The sequence below is a fragment of the Capricornis sumatraensis genome, chromosome 8 (assembly GCF_032405125.1).
Source record: "Capricornis sumatraensis isolate serow.1 chromosome 8, serow.2, whole genome shotgun sequence".
Classification (NCBI taxonomy): domain Eukaryota; kingdom Metazoa; phylum Chordata; class Mammalia; order Artiodactyla; family Bovidae; genus Capricornis; species Capricornis sumatraensis.
This window is the reverse complement of record NC_091076.1, coordinates 79,342,427-79,358,206: the sequence shown is the minus strand read 5'-3', so window position 1 is coordinate 79,358,206 and position 15,780 is coordinate 79,342,427. Positions and strand designations below refer to the sequence as shown.

Genomic DNA, 15,780 nt, shown 5'->3' with positions numbered 1-15,780 from the left:
TACTGGAGCGGGTTGCCATTTCCTCCTCCAGGGGATCTTCCCGACCCAGGGATCGAAGCCGCATCTCCTGCCTGTCTCCTACATTGCAAGTGGATTCTTCACCTGCTGAGCCATCTGGGAAGTCCGAGAGCTGCATTTATGGTCCGTCTTGTTTGGGAGAAGGAAATCTATCAATACATGAAGACACATGACTGGATGAAAAGATAAACCCAAACATTGGTATTTCTGTCCAGGTCTCAATCAGGGGATGTCTGGCAATGTTTGGATATTTTGGTTGTCACAACTGGACAGGGAGTTTTACTGGCATCTAGTCAGTGGGACCAGGGCTATTACTAAGTAAGGTGCAAGACAGCTCCACAACAAAGAATTACCCAGATGAAAAGATGAAGGGTGCTGAGGTTGAGAAACCTCGGTCGAAGGTGATGTTTATTTTCTTTAGACTTTTAAGTATTTTAAAAATTTTCTAAAATAAGCACATTTTACTTTTATAGATGGCAGATACAATGAGAACTAAGAAACAAAGAGTTAGAGGTGAGGTGCTGGGGATGCAGGAAAGGTCAGCTCTGGATACCCCGGCCTGAGCGCTGCTTCAAGACAAGTGGAATCCCGTGTATTCCTTTTTATTTTTTGGATGGTAACATTTAGAAGGTGATGTATCATCAGTGAAACAAAAATAAATAGTGCAGCACGTGGTGAGAACAAAATACATGTGTCCACCAGTTTGCAGCACTGTGTTAGCCTTTCAGGCTGTGAAAGTGTTCGTGTTCCTGCAGAGCTGGCTGTCCACAAAGGCACCAGAGAACAGTCACAGAAATAGGTTAAGAAGGGTTGGTATTTAGAGAGCACTACCGATAAATGGTCCTTAGAATATGTATAAGCGCACTTCAGCACGCTCAGTGTTTACTCCCCCATGCCAAGCTGTCAACTGTAATTAATGACAGTCATCAGCTAATAATACTACTGGTGGCACAGTGGCACAGAATCCACCTGCCAGTGCAGGAGAGGCTAGAGATGTGGGTTTGATCCGTGGGTTCGGAAGATCCCCTGGAAGAGGGCATGGCAACCCACTCCAGTATTCTTGCCTGGAGAATCCTATGGGCAGAGGAGCCTGATGGGTTATAGTCAATGGGGTCACAAAGAGTTGGACGCTACTGAGCAGCTCTGATAGATAGGGCATGTGCACAATATTGAACGAGTGAATGAATGAGTGAGTAAATGAACACATGGCCATTTGAGATGCTGGGTCAGGGTAGATGCAGTACCTTGCCACACCTCTCTTGTATTCTTTTACTACTGCCTGTTGGCTGCCCCCTCCTTGAGAAAGCTAATCAAGAAAATTAAAATGTTGGACAGGTTGAAGTCGGGGGGGCATGTGTAATCTTCATGGAAACCAGAAATGTGTCTGTACCATCGTGGGTGGAACCAAATGGCTGGGTGCCCTGCAGCCCCCAAGGGTGCCCACCCTCTCCTCCCATCCCTAGCTCCAGGAGACCTGAAAGGCTGGGCATAGGTGATGGCAATCTGGTGCCACCCAGTGGAAGTTTGCAAGTGTGCAGCCCTGGGGTGAGCTACCTGGGTGATGGATGCAGGGGACCCACTTGATGGGAGGTTAGGGAATCAGAGACTGAGAATGATCATGCTGGCCTTGGCAGAAGCAGGTCCGAGCCTGTCCCCTGCCTGCCTGCCTGCCAGGGCTACAGTGATTTAGCCCCCTCTGATCCCTATGCAGGTACAGGGAAGGCAAGGAATATGCCCACCAGAGCCTAGAGTCTTTTGTGACTTACTTTCCAACTGTTTTAGCTTTCCATGAACTGTTCCCCAGGAAGGTTATCTTCAGATGCAGCAGAGAGGAAAGGGAGTGGGACCAAGAGCTTGGAAACTTAAGGGACTCGTTGGAGGAGACAGTGTGTGATGAAGGAAGAGGTGAGATTCTGAGAGCTCATTTACTCAATGGGGCTCCTCCTTCCCTACTTAGTAAACAGCTCATGTTCTATTGAACGTGTATTTCTTTGCCAGGCACTGAGTCATAGACAGATAAAGCCCTTGTCTTGTCAAGGTTAGGGCTTCTCTGGTGTCTCAGATGGTAAAGAATCTGCCTGCAATGCAGGAGACCCACGTTCAATCCCTGGGTTAGGAAGATCCCCTGGAGAAAGGAATGGTTACCCACTCCCATATTCTTGCCTGGAGAATCCCACGGACAGAGGAGCTGGGTAGGCTACCATCCATGGGGGTCACAAAGAGTCAGACATGACTGAGTGACTAACACTTTCACTTGATAGAGGTTAGTAGCAGGGGCTGGAGAGAGACAAATATTGATTTCATATTGACAGTGATGGGGCTGGAGGGGAGTGTGTGCTCTAAAGACCTGACCAAGTGGTGGTGGAAATGTTTGGAGATGGGTTCTTTAATAAAAGCTGAGACTGGAAAAATCGGCAGAGGTTTAGCTTGGTCGAGAATGATGGTAGGGAACAGCGTTCCAGGTGGAGGGAACAGCATATGTGGATGCTTAGAGGCAGTGATTTTGAAAAAGCCGTAGAGGCCAAGCAGGACTATGGTTTACCGAGTCAGCAAGTGTGAGGAAGGCAGAAGAGGAGGCCAGAGAAATCCTCGAGTCTGTTCTGAGGAGCTTGGGTTTTGTCTCAATAGTGCTGGAGCCACTGAGAGGTTTCACAGTGGGTTCTGCCTGCTGAGAGTGTGGGAGCCAGACTCTTCACATGCAAGGAAGGAGACCAGGCTCAGAAGACATCACAGAGCCAGGGGCCTGTGGAGTCAGCTGGGAACGACCAACCATGGTCTCCCAGGCACTGCCTCCTCTGTCACCACCCTCGGTGGGTCCTCACAGTGCCAGCCAAGCAGCCCAGGTGAGGCCAGGAAACCAGGCTGGGCAGAGCTTTAAAAAAAAGGGGAGGAAAAGCCTTCTAGAATCATAGGAAAGAGAAATTTAAAAAAAAAACACACACACACACAAAATTTTGTTACGGACATTTGTAAGCATTTATAAGAGTAGAATGAATATTATAATAAAGGAGCAATAAACCAATCATTTAACTTCAGTAGGAGACTTGGGTTCGATCCCTGGGTCAGAAAGATCCCCTGGAGGAGGAAATGACAACCCACTCCAGTATTCTTGCTTGGAGAATCCCATGGACAGAGGAGCCTGGAGGGCTACAGTCCATGGGGTCACAAAGAATTGGACACAACTTGGCAACTAAACGGCAGCTGCAAATACATGCATATACACATACACGTGTATGTAAGATCAGTGGGGTGGTAAGTGTCAGGCCATGTGCACACTCTGTCTCCTAACAGCCTTTTCTCTCAGCCTTTTCAAGCATCCATGATGGCTGTGGCCTGAGTCTTTGACACTGAGGTTTGCCAGTGGTGATGTCTGAATCCTTGTAAACATTTTATAGACCTTCTGTTTTTAAAAAAAACAGCTGCCCCTCCTCTGTCCACCTTTTGGAGTAATTCTTTGAGGTTATTATTCATATTAACACTCTAGTGGTCCCAAATTTGGGTGTGGAAGCTCCTTTGAGCTGATGTCTGTGTCCTTTTGTTATGTCACACCGTTTGTCAAACACTTTTTTTACCCCCTGGCACAGGAGTTCCAGGTCCACCTGGCATTTGGAACTAATCGATTCCCCAAGGAGCCTGGGTTCCTTTTAGTGGGGCATCGTATTAAAAACCACTTCTGTCTATGGCTAAGCCACCCTGAATGCATCTGATCATGGGAGCTAAGCAGGACTGGGCCCGGTTAGTACTTGGATGAGAGAAACCTCATTGTAGCAGGTGTTCTCAGTGTGGCTGAGATGTCGCTCCACCAGGGCCCTTCCAGTGGAGTGCTGCAGAGTGTATGCGTCTGTGTGTGAGCATGTGTGTTCATATGCATGTATGTGATGTCTGTGTATATGACATTCAAATATCAGGCACAGGTCACCAGCAGCAAAGACATGAGACCACCAGAAGGACCCTGTGACCACCGTGTGCAGCACTAGCCAAAACTGCTCAGCTGGGAGGGCAGAGACCGGCGCCCATGCCTAGAACATGCCCACCCCCGCCGACAGTGCTATTATTTGCCCTCGTGTCCTGGCTGAGATTCTGGGGAGGCAGGTGACCTCTGTGTCCAGCATCATCCCAGACAGCCTCGGACACAACAGTCCCCAAGTCAGTGTGTGTGGATGACAGCGATCTTTCTTTGGCCCCTGCAGAGACACCTGGAAAAATAAGAGATTGTCCCAGATTTCTAAGTGGAGGGATGGGGAGGCAGGAAAGAGTCATTCGGGCTTGGGTGTCAGTTTGCTTTGTTTACCTGTCTTGTGTCCTTGGACACATTGGTGTCTGTAGACCTCGGTGTCCTCATCTGTACAGTGATGGTGATGCCAGTAATTTCCTGGGGTCAGGAGGACTCGGGGGGCATGTCTTCAGCTAATCTGATGCCTCCAGAGCTCAAGGACCATAGGCAACAGGTAAAACTGAGTCTCAGAGTCGAGTTAACTCGACAGGATGTCGGGGCCAGTGAGTTCATCTTCTCGTCTATGGAACGATGGTGTATAAAGGTCCCTTTGAGCTGGACAGTGCAGGGATGTCAGTTTTCAGTAGTGGACTTCAGTTACCGGACATGGTAGGTCTGGGTGGGAGTGAGGGACAGAGGGTGGATCTAGCCGGGAACAGTCTGGGAATGAGGGGACTGTGGGCAGGAACTCCCTTAAGCTCCTTATTTTGCCTGAGGAGCAGTTGGGTTCCTGAGGCAGGGGGCTGGCTTCCCCCCACCCCCACAAGACACTCATCTTGCTGGGTGATCCAGGGCTGTGCTGGCCTGGGGATGGGAGTTGTTGGTTCCCTGGGACTTGCTAGAGAAGCCCCCCCATGCTTTTTCTGGGCCTTTGCCTGTAAAGGCCTAGCAGCCACTTTCTTCCATCCCACTAGAGACAGAATAAGGCTGTAAGTCCCAGGACACACATGCAATGCTGCTGCAGTGCCTTAGGGGCCAGCCTGCTTCCCAGCTTGACGTGTGGCTCAGGACAGGGGTGCACATCCCATGTCTTGCTCAGGGACCCTACTGAGTCCCTAATGTAACAGCTGATGGGACAGCAAAGACCCAGACTTGAGCTTCCCCATCAGGGCCATAAACTCTTAGGATCAGTGTGGTGTTTTCCGCCTGGCAATCCTGAATTTTCCATTCCAGGGCCATCCAGGGTCTAGAGGCAAGCTGCTGAGGTCTGGTGGGCCCAGTGGTCCTTGGGATGAGGGTCTTCTTGCTGGCAAAGGGAAGACCCCAAAAGGCAACCCCAAAGTTGGAATGGAAGCTGAAATCACAGCCTCCCTGCTCTTGGGGTAGGGAGGGTGACAAGTCACAGAGGTGTGGCTGAGCACCCCAGTCCACAGTACATGGATCCAGGGTATGATATGTTGGACAAAGTGGGGAATTCGGAATAAGATGTCTTGTTCTGAATCCCGTGCCAGGAGATGGTGGCCCACAGTCCGCCTTAACTCTCTACTCCTGGATGGATTCTGCAGGTGGAGACAGCTCTTAGAACTGCTTACCAGCAGAGGGCAGCTGAAGGGTTAACGCTCCCTGCCACCGATGGGGAGACGAGGAGGCAGACCTGCTTTGGAGCAGTTTTCTCAGAGCTCCTGTTGGGAGGTTTCCTCCAATTCGCCTTCAAGCCAGGGCATGGAAGGCTCCTGCCTGCCCTCTCCCAGAACATGGTGACTTAGGGGTTAACGACAGCTGAAGGAGCATCCTCGAACTTGCCCTGCACGGGGCTTTTAACCCATCCCTCCACCTTCAGGGAACCCGAAGGAAAAAGGATGTCCAATATGGAGAACAGCTCTGACGATGTCTCTTGCCTCTCTCCCCAGAACCTGGGATCCTCGTCACCAAGCAAAAAGCAGAGCAAGGAAAACACCATCACAGTAAGTGGCTCTTGCGCGGCAGGTGGGGTGGCAGGCTGGGACTCTGGTCCACAGCTGGGCTGTTGCCGTGGCAATGTGAACCTCGCAGTGGAAGCGATGCCCAGCCTAGAAACTGTGAAGTTCTAAAGCTTGGAGGTAGCTGAACTTTCCCACCACCCCGTGCCGCCCCCCACCCCCGCCCCCTGCCTTGCCCCGGCCCTTCTTCTGTTGATTTCTTATTTCACTTTTTCTCTCTGGGCAAACAAGTGGAAGGAATGATGCTCAGAGTAATGCAGAAACCATTTTTCGCAGGGCAGGCGAGGGAAGGTGGTGTGCGGGAGTGGGTGGGAGGGGGTGGATTGTGCTCTGAGCAAGCGACGTGACGTGTAAATTACAGCTATGGCAGGGTGGCTTTTGTGCGGGGTAACTTCTGGAAGATGTCAAAGTTAAGAGCAAGAGAAAGCACCCTAAGAATAGAGTTCCTGATGGGGAAGCAGGCAGCCTCTGCCTAGAGCAGCCACACAGTCTCCCAGGGCTCTTCCGAAAGCCCGCCAAGACTTACCGGCCCCCCGACCCCATGGAGGCTGAAGAGGACCTCCCCCCATTTCCCTCCCCACTGCCCCCACGCCACATCAGCCTTGTGCTCAGGGAAAGCTGGCACTGAATGTCAACATCCCTCCACGTAGAGACAACTTGTCCGTCTGCTCAGACAGACCAGAACTTGGAGACGGGAGAAGTGTGGTCCCGGGTATGCGGTTTTGACCAGGTGCCGCAGAGCTGGGACCAGGGGATGGGTCCCTCAGGCCCCATCACACAGTCCTTGCCACGCTGCCCGCCACCTCGGAGATGGAGGTGACAGGGAGACCCCAGGCCCGGCTCGTGCAGGCTGCACACCCACTTTGGAGGAAGAGGCCGTGGGCAAGCAGTGAGAGTAACAGTCGTAACTGCTGCGGCTGCATGTGCGTTTATTATGCACCAGTAGGCTTCTGAGCACCCATCCTAGTCTCCAGTCACTGAGGGAGGGCCGGGTGGTTGGACCAAGGTGGGTGTGGGGATGGGGAACCTAGACTCTGAACCCAGGGTGTCAGTCACAGCACTTCTGAGCTGGGCAGCTACCTGGGGAAGCTTTCCTGGCCTCTCTGTGTCCCCGTCTGCACAATGGGGAGATGGTGGGCGTGTGTGCGCTAGGGATGGTGTAAGAATGGAGTGAGTTCATACCTGGAAAGCCCTTAGAACAGCCTGGCACACAGTAGGTGCTCAGTTCACACTAGTGTCCTCATCACCCTATTTACAGATGAGCAGCCTGAGGCACAGAGCAGGACCTCAGCCAAGGTCACAGCGAGGAAGCATCAGGGCTTGAGACCCGTGCCCCCTTTTTTGTTTCCCACTAATTTTTATTTGAGTAGAGCTGCTTTACAGTGTCATGTTAAGTTTCTCCTGAACAGTGAAGTGAATCAGCTGTATCTATACATACATCCCCTCTTTTTTGGATTTCCTTCCCATTTAGGTCAGCACCGGGCATGGAATAGAGTTCCCTGAGCTCTACGGGAGGCTCTTACCAGTCATCGACTCTGTCCACAGTATCAGTAGTGTATATATGTCAATCGGCACCTCCCAATTCCTTCCACTCTTCCCGTTCCCCCTTGGTATCCATACGTTTGTTCTCTGTGTCTGTGTCTCTGTTTCTACTTAACAAATAAGACCACCTATACCATTTTTTTTAGATTCCACATACATGCGTTAATATCCAATATAAACAAATACTGTATATTAAAGCATATACCTGAGACCTGAACTCTTACCACCGGCAGTGTCCCCCTAGAAGTTGCCCCCCGAGGTGGGGGACCAGGCGACTCAGTGTGGGGCCAGGGACAGTTTCCTTGTTACTGGAGCTGATGGGCAGGGCGTGGGAGACCCCCACCCCACCCCCTGGGCAGACCTCCCATAGGCGCATCTTTGCAAAAAAGCCCCTAGGGTGCTAGGGCAAAGAAGGAGCTCCTAAAGTTTCCTGAAATCGGGAGAAGTGCAAGAGAGGGAATATGTTAGCGTTGTAGAAGAAGAGTGCGTAGAGAAGGGAAAGGCGGGAAGCAGAGGGTTATGCCTCCCTTGGGTGATGGTATGCCTCTCACGGGGTGGGGCCTGGGTCACCTGTCTTGGTCTGCCTTTCCGCCAGAGCTTAGGGCCTTTCGGTCAGAGCTTAGGGCTTTGTCTGTGTGGGCTGGGCGTGGCCCTGGGTCTCCTGGCAACTCTCCTCCTCCATCCCGGCCTCACTGCCTTCCCTCCCCCTTCCCACTGCCCTGCATCACTGCCTCTCATCCAGAGCCTCAGGGGCACTTGTTTAAAATGTGGGTTCCTAGGTTGGTCCCTCCAGGGTGAGGCTATAAAGTTTGGGTTGTAACCGGCATCCCCCAGGGGTTTGAAATAAACACTCAAGCCTCAGGGACTTTTTGCTGGGGTGACTGAGGAGGGGCACAGTGAGAGTGAGGAACAGAGCCCCCTGGCTTTGAACCTGGGTCTGCCGGCTGCCAGCCCAGGGGCCCCTGCTCATGTCCAGACTGGAGGTGGGTGTCCTCGCTGGCTGGCCGGCGGGGCTGAAGACCTCTGTGCCTCGGCTGTCTCCCTCCCAGGGAGTACTCTCTCTCCACCCACAGCTCCTTCCTCTGAGCCCTGCAGAGCTCATGATTTCCCTGGGAGGCGATGTTGCAGGGGTGGGGCTGAGGGGGGAGCGTGGAGCTGAGGCCCAAGCTTCCCTCCTCCTGGCGTGTGGGATTGGGGTGAGGGTCTTCTCACACGGTCTGACCCAAGGAGCAGAGATTTGCAGGCCTGTGTGGCAATGACGGATACAACCAGGCGTCTGAGTCTGGCTACCAGTGTGGCTGAGATGCAAGGACCCAGGTTCATTCTGATTCTCTGGCTTGCCCCCTCCCCCCACACACCCCGCCCCACTGGGTCTGGAAGAAGTTTTGAAGAGGCAGACACATGTGCTGCTTGACAGCAGTGGAGCCCCAGGTAGGGCTGGCGGTGAGTGGGCTTGATTGGAAGTGACGGGCGGTGATGGCAGTTCACAGCCCTCGGCACCAACGTGCGTCAAAATCGAGAGGATTCGAGAACAGATGACAGCCAAGCCGGCCAGCCACACTCCTGCCCTAGAAAGAGGAGTCTGGGCTCCCCTGGTCCTCGGGTTCCTGGTGTGGCCCCCTGGGGCCTTGGGCCCTGGGTGGGAGCTTGGATGTGTGTGCACCACGGGGCATTTCTATTCTGCTTCCGTAGGTCCCCGCTCTGGCTTTTGCCTCTCCCATACCCTCCCCATTAGCCTCTCTCTAGGAGGAAATTCTGTAGAGCAAGGAGATCAGAGCAATCCACCCTAAAGGAAATCAACCCTGAATATTCACTGGAAGGACTGATGAAGCTGAAGCTCCAATCCTTTGGCCACCTGATGGGAAGAGCCGACTCATGGGAAAAGACCCTGATGCTGGGAAAGATTGAGGGCAGGAGGAGAGGGTGACAGAGGATGAGATGGTTGGATGGCGTCACCGACTCAATAGGCTTGAGTTTGAGCAAAGTCCGGGAGATGGTGGAGGACAGGGAAGCCTGGCGTGCCTGCTGCAGTCCCATCGGGTGCGAAGAGTGGGACAGAAGGTCGGGGCCCATTTAGATGTAAAACCGCCATCTTTACTGTGCTAAAGGCGGCCTCTGCCTCCAGGGAGGCCTCCGTGCTGGGCCTTCCCGCATGAGGCCCTTGGCTGGGTTGCACTTGTATTCAACAGCTCTCCCACCGTGGTTGGATGCCTTTGTGGTGACTGTAGGCCCCTTAAGACGCCCCCCCCCCCGAGATTCTGGGGGCTGCTCTTGTGGTTCTGGTGGAACCCCAGCTGCTCAGTGGGCCCACTGGGAGCAGAGCAGATGTTACTATGGTTACTGGGGGCTGGAGTCAGTCCCCAAGCAAAGACACTGCTGGTCGAGGGTGATGATCTTGGGAGCAAGAGTGGGAGGGACCCCTGGAACTTTCCCCAGACAGTACAGGGTAGAAGGCATCTTCTCCTGCTCCCCCATCCAGCACCCCTTCCTACTTGCACCCCTGCCTTGGATGGGGACATGGCATAGTTACATCTAAGCGTGTTAGGTCGTGTGACACAGGTTAAGGGCCAGGTTAACCTGGCTGGCTTCTGACCCTGGCTCCACCATTACAGATGAAGTTTGCAATTACTCATTATTTCTTTGTTTGCCTTCTTCATCAGCCTGTAAAACTGTCTAGGGCAGAGACCACCCCTTCTGTCTCTAGCCTCTATTCATTGTGCTGACAAACACTGACAGCTCCCATCCTGTGGCAGTGCTGGGACACAGCGGGGAGCAGGGCAGTTTCCTCCTCTCCTGGTTCAGACTCTCTGGCAAAGAAAGAGAGATGCTACACAAGCAGTCAGGAGAAATACAAATGCACGTGTCCAAAGTCCTAGAAAGATCTACCCTAGTGCTCAGCACCAGGCAGCTGTTCAACAAAGGTTTGCATGAACCGCAGACAAACAAGTGTTCCTGGTACAGCCTCATGGATACAGATAACTTCTGTGACCCTCAGTTAATCAAATGAGGCCACTGTGACCCAGCTCGTGGGGTTGCCGGGAGGATGAAGTGAAGATCCACCAAAGCTCTTGGCAGGAATTCTCCCAGGAATTCCACGGGTTTTACAAGTTCCTCCCACTGTGGGGTCGGTGAGGTGCAGTTCTGGAGATGCCCACCAGGGGGGGTGCAGGGCTCTGCGAGGATTCGGGAAAGTTCCTGTGAGATTCCTGGGCCAAAGAAATGCCAAAATCAGGGTTGACTGAGTGCAGACGGGCACTGTGGGGCCACTGGCCAGTCAGCCCTCAGAGCGGCAGAAGCCACAAGCCCTTTCCCCCAGCCCCATTAGCTTTCCTTCAGTGATGGTTACAGGGCTGCTACCTGTGGGACGCCACCCCCACCCCCCGCCTTCTAGACCCTGGACAGCACTTTCTAGAAGACCTTTATATCCCCTCTGAGTACCTTCAACCTCCTACTCCATGATTCTTAATGCCCAGTGTAATGTCATAGTTGTCATTATTACATTTGCCTGCAATTGCCATGGGCTACATTATGGAACAAAATAAAGATGGGCTGTGATCATCATTATTTGTTGAGGCAAGAAAAGCTGGAACGTGAAATAGGGACCATGTGAGGCTTTGGAATCCGGCCCTGCTTTCCAGAAGGAGACTCCCCTCTGGACATTCTCTGGAGTGTCAGCCTGAAAAGAGGGTTTGGGAAGACCCATTGCCTGAGCTGGGCGTTGAGAGGCTGGCTGGCCCCCGACACTACAGGGCAGTGATGCCTCGGGCTGGGCCTTGGGGGGAAGCTCCCCACCCCTGGGTTGCCTTGGGCCCCACCTGGACCTTGGTGGCATTCCGTGTCCCCCCTGCCCAGGGCTCTCTGGATCATCCCTGGCCATGGGCCTGCCTCCTGCATCACATTTCCTTCCAGAGCTGGACTCTCTGCCCTTACATTGGCCAGATGCTAGTTTCTGGGAAGAGGGGGCTTTTTCCTTGGCTGGAATTTCTCCTGGATTCTCCCCCCAGCCATACTTACTGAATTTACTTCCAGCCACCCCCGAGCCCCTAAATCAGAGGCTGCAGCTGGGGACCCAAAGACCTAACTCGACTGGCAGAGGAGTTGCTTTGACTTGCAAGGGGTTGTCGTTGCTATTATTAACCATGAGTGAATTTCCAACATTGGGAAAGGGACTGGCAACCCACTCCAGTATTCTTGCCTGGAGAATTCCATGGATAGAGGAGCTGGGCAGCCTACAGTAGTCCATGGGGTCACAAAGAGTCGGACATGACTGAGCAACTAACACTTTCACTTTCAAGCGTTGAGATACCTCACGTATAAATCCTCATTCTCCACTACTGTCAAGTCATCACATAAGCTGACAGCCCTGGACACTTCATTCTGACTTGACAGCAGTTGGTGGGAGCTGAGAGGAATCTGCTCCCCGCCCCCACAGACAGACCCTCCCCACCCTACCCCACTTTTGAATGTGGAGGCTGGTCACCCCCCACAACCTGAGCTGCAGTTTCCATGACGTGCAGCCCCACACTTGTTTGCATGGCTTTCTGGCAGTGGAGTTTGTGGCTTCTGTTCAGAACCTCGGGGATTTTCTGTACTGTTCTCCCCCTGAACGTCTGATGACTCCCATTTCAGCAGTTGCTGGGATTGTGATGAGGGTTAAAGACTGCCGGGGCTTAGGCCTTGCCTTCCTGAGGCCTTACAGCTCCCAGAACAAATTAGCAGACTCTCCAGGAGCAGATGCGGGGCTTGAAGCAGCATCAGCAGGGTCGGCGGCGAAGGCACAGCTGCCGAGCAGGGAAAGCCAGGAGCGCTACAGACAGGCTCCGGCAGAAAAGTATGAGACCAAGCCCAGGAATCTGCCCTGCTCTCTCCTGGGCCAGCTAGCCCCAGGCACACACCCAGGATTCTCACTTCAGCTCTCTTTGTTCATAGAATGTATGTTGTTGTTCAGCTGCTAAGTTGTGTCTGCCTCTTAGCGACTCAATGGTCTGCAGCACACCAGGCTCCCCTGTCCTCCACTGTCTCCCAGAGTTTGCTCAGATTCATGTCCATTGAATCAGTAATGCCATCCAACTCTCTCACCCTCTGTCAACCACCCCCTTTCTCCTCCTGCCCTTAGTCTTTCTCAGCACCAGGGTCTTTTCCAGTGAGTTGACTTTTTGCGTCAGGTGGCCAAAGTATTCGCATCAGTCCTTCCAATGAATATTCAGGGTTGATTTCCTTTGGGATTGACTGGTTTGATTTCCTTGCTGTCCCAGGGACTCTCAAGAGTCTTCTCCAGCCCTGTAATTCAAACGCATCAATTCTCCAGTGCTCAGCCTTCTTTATGATTCAACCCACGTATCTGTACATGACTACTAGAAAAACCATAGCTTTGACTATATGCAGCTTTGTTAGTAAATAGTTGTCTCTGCTTTTGAATATGCTGTCTAGGTTTGTCATAGCTTTTCTTCCAAGGAGCAAGTGTCTTTTAATTTGATATATTTATAGAATATATATCCTGAGATAAAATTCATAAGGTAACCTCTCACCCAGGATGCTCAGCCACTTAATTCCTTTCCCTAGAAGCAAATGATGTCATCAGTTTCCTCCCAGAAATATGCCAAATTGGTATCTATTCCTACCTCCTTTTTTTTTTGTTTGTTTCTTAACACTAAGACAACAGACTGTAAATACTATTCCACCTCTTCTTCCCAGCCAGCCACCCACTTAACACTGTCCTCTACCTTCCTTAAGTACAGAAGAGCGTCTTGCTGGGCCTTTCACCATGGTTATGATTCCTGTCCGTGTCTGTCTCATACTTTCTAATGATTCTCTTGCCGATGGACAGTAGAGCTGGGTTCTAGCCTTTTGCTATGTAGATAGAGCTGTGGTGAAAACCGTGTATTTAAGTCCCTGTAACCATGTGCAGGAGTAGGGGAGAATCCTACAAGCAGAGTCACTGGTGGAGGACATTTGATGTGTTGTTAAGTCCTGTTGCACTGCTCTCTAAGACGGTTTGGACTGATTCCAGCCCCTGTGGGGTGGGGGTGAATGCCGGTCGCCCCTCATTTGAATGCTGACCACCGCATGATACCAGTGCGTGTTCTCTACCAAGCTGGCCCTGTATGGAGACTTCCTGAGTGCTGTATCCTGGGACCAAAGCCTCCCGAGCTTCCCCTAACCCTCTAGCCACGCTGTGCTCTCTCCTGTCTGTGCCTTCCAGATAAACTGCGTGACGTTCCCTCACCCAGACACAATGCCGGAGCAGCAACTGCTGAAACCGACCGAGTGGAGCTACTGTGACTACTTCTGGGTAAGTGGTGCTCGGGGTTCCCTGTACTGGGGTCCCAGGGACCAGGAGTGAGCACCCGAGAGGTGCGGGAGGAGCCTTGAGCTCAAAGCAAAGCAACTTCTCCAGATGAATCCTAACAGCTGGCAGTCAGTTGAGCACTGGAGGCTGGAAACTTAAGACCCACTTGGAGTCTAGGTTATTCTATAAACCTCAGAGAGTCCACAGGGCAAAACGGAAACTCCAGCCAGAATGTAGGTAACCTGGAGGGTCACCTTGCCGCTCAGCGGTGACAAGAGACCAAAATCAGTTCCATGAAAGGAACCTGGGCTCCAGCCTGTTCTGTCGCTCTTGAAGGTGATCTTGGACAGTGCTTCTCCGAGAGCCTTCCTGTCTCTATCAAAGTCTCCAGGAGTTCATAGGGAGCTCCAGCGTGAGCAACTCTGTGGTTCCAGAGCTTTTGTGTTACTTATGGGAACCTCCAGTTTTGCAAGATGAGCAAGTTCTGGAACGGGATGATGGTGATGGTTGCCCAACAGTGCAAGTATATTTAATGCCACTGAACTGTGCACTTAAAAATGGTTAAGATGATACATTTTATGTGTAGTTTTCCAGAATTAAACATCTTTTGACAGATGCCGAATCCTACTCAGAAACTCTGGGAGTCCTCCTGGACATTTGTATTTTAAAGTTAACAAGGGCTTTAAAAATGAAATCACCCCATTCTGGAATCAGACAGTGGTGATGATTGTATGACCTGTGTATGTATTAAAAACCAGTGATTGTACACAGGGACTTCCCTGGTGGCTTAGCAGTAAAATATCTGCCTGTGATGCAGGAGCCACAGGTTCAGTCCCTGGGTCTGGAGGATCCCCTAGAGAAGGAAATGGCAACCCACTCCAGTGTTTTTGCCTGGGAAATCCCATGGATGGAGGAACCTAGCAGGCCACAGTCCGTGGGATCACAAAGAGTTGGACACGACTGAGCAACTTAATCACCATCACCAATGGTACACCTAAAAAAATTAAGTTTTGCAAAGGCCCCAAGGAATCAGAAATTAAAAAAAAAAAAAAACTTTATAAAATTTCAACCACCATGCAGAATGAATTATCTACCCTTTTTTAGATGTGCTAACCAAGTGTATATTAAACAGTCGCTTTTGTCTTCCTACCAAACCTCTTGCACTTTAGAAGCTAGCTAGGGACTCCTGTTGCCCCATCTGTGTTTCTTCTAGATCTTCTGAGATGAGTACGGGGTGGGAATATTGCAGGAAGAACTCTGGCTCTGGCAAGACACACCTGGAGATGGTGAAGAAAGAGCCCAGGGGTGTGGATGAGCAGGGACCAGAGTGTATGAGACCTCATAGTCTCCATCAGTGTGTTGTATTTTATTCTGTTTGCAGTATAAACAGATGGTGGAGGATTCAAACAGGTGGTGTAGGATTCAAACAGGAACAGGATGTGATCTGATTTGTATGTGCCTTGGAACATGCATGCATGTTATGTTGTTTCAGTCATGTCCCAACTCTATGCAACCCTATGGCTCCTCAGTTTATGGGATTCTCCAGGCAAAATAATGGAGTGGGCTGCCTGCCCTCCTGCCGGGGACCTCCCAGACCCAGGGATTGAACCTGCATCTCTTACGTCTCCTGCATTGGCAGGTGGATTTTCTTTCCCACTGGCACCACCTGGGAAGCCCCATGTGTCATGTAGGGAAGGCAGGAGTGCCCATTAACCTCTGGGAGGCCAGGGAAGATGGTGGCAGCTACGGAGATGGAGGGGAGGAGCTGAATTTGGAGATGTCATCTGACAAGAAGGGAACAGGAACCAGAGCTTGGGAAGTGGACCACCTTAGACTTCAGGAATGGGTACCCTGGGAGACAGAGGTCAGTGGAGTGAGGGGGAGTGGGCAATCCTGCCGCTGGTCAGTGCCATCCTGCTTGCATCTCGATCCAGGCTCTCCTGGGACTCTGATACCCTAGGGCTTTATCTCCCTGACCATCAAGACCTTTTCTTCTCACAGAAATTCCTCTGCTGACA

General features: G+C 51.8%; 1 protein-coding gene across 1 annotated transcript in view; it reads left to right on the top strand.

Moving 5' to 3' along the window:
- Positions 1-15,780, top strand: part of GAS7 (growth arrest specific 7) — a 196,846-nt gene that overhangs the window by 156,742 nt on the left and 24,324 nt on the right. Inside the window, exons 5-6 of the mRNA XM_068978582.1 lie at positions 5,863-5,916; positions 13,676-13,765. Coding sequence (XP_068834683.1) covers positions 5,863-5,916; positions 13,676-13,765 — 144 coding nt within the window. The remainder of the gene's footprint in view (positions 1-5,862; positions 5,917-13,675; positions 13,766-15,780) is intronic.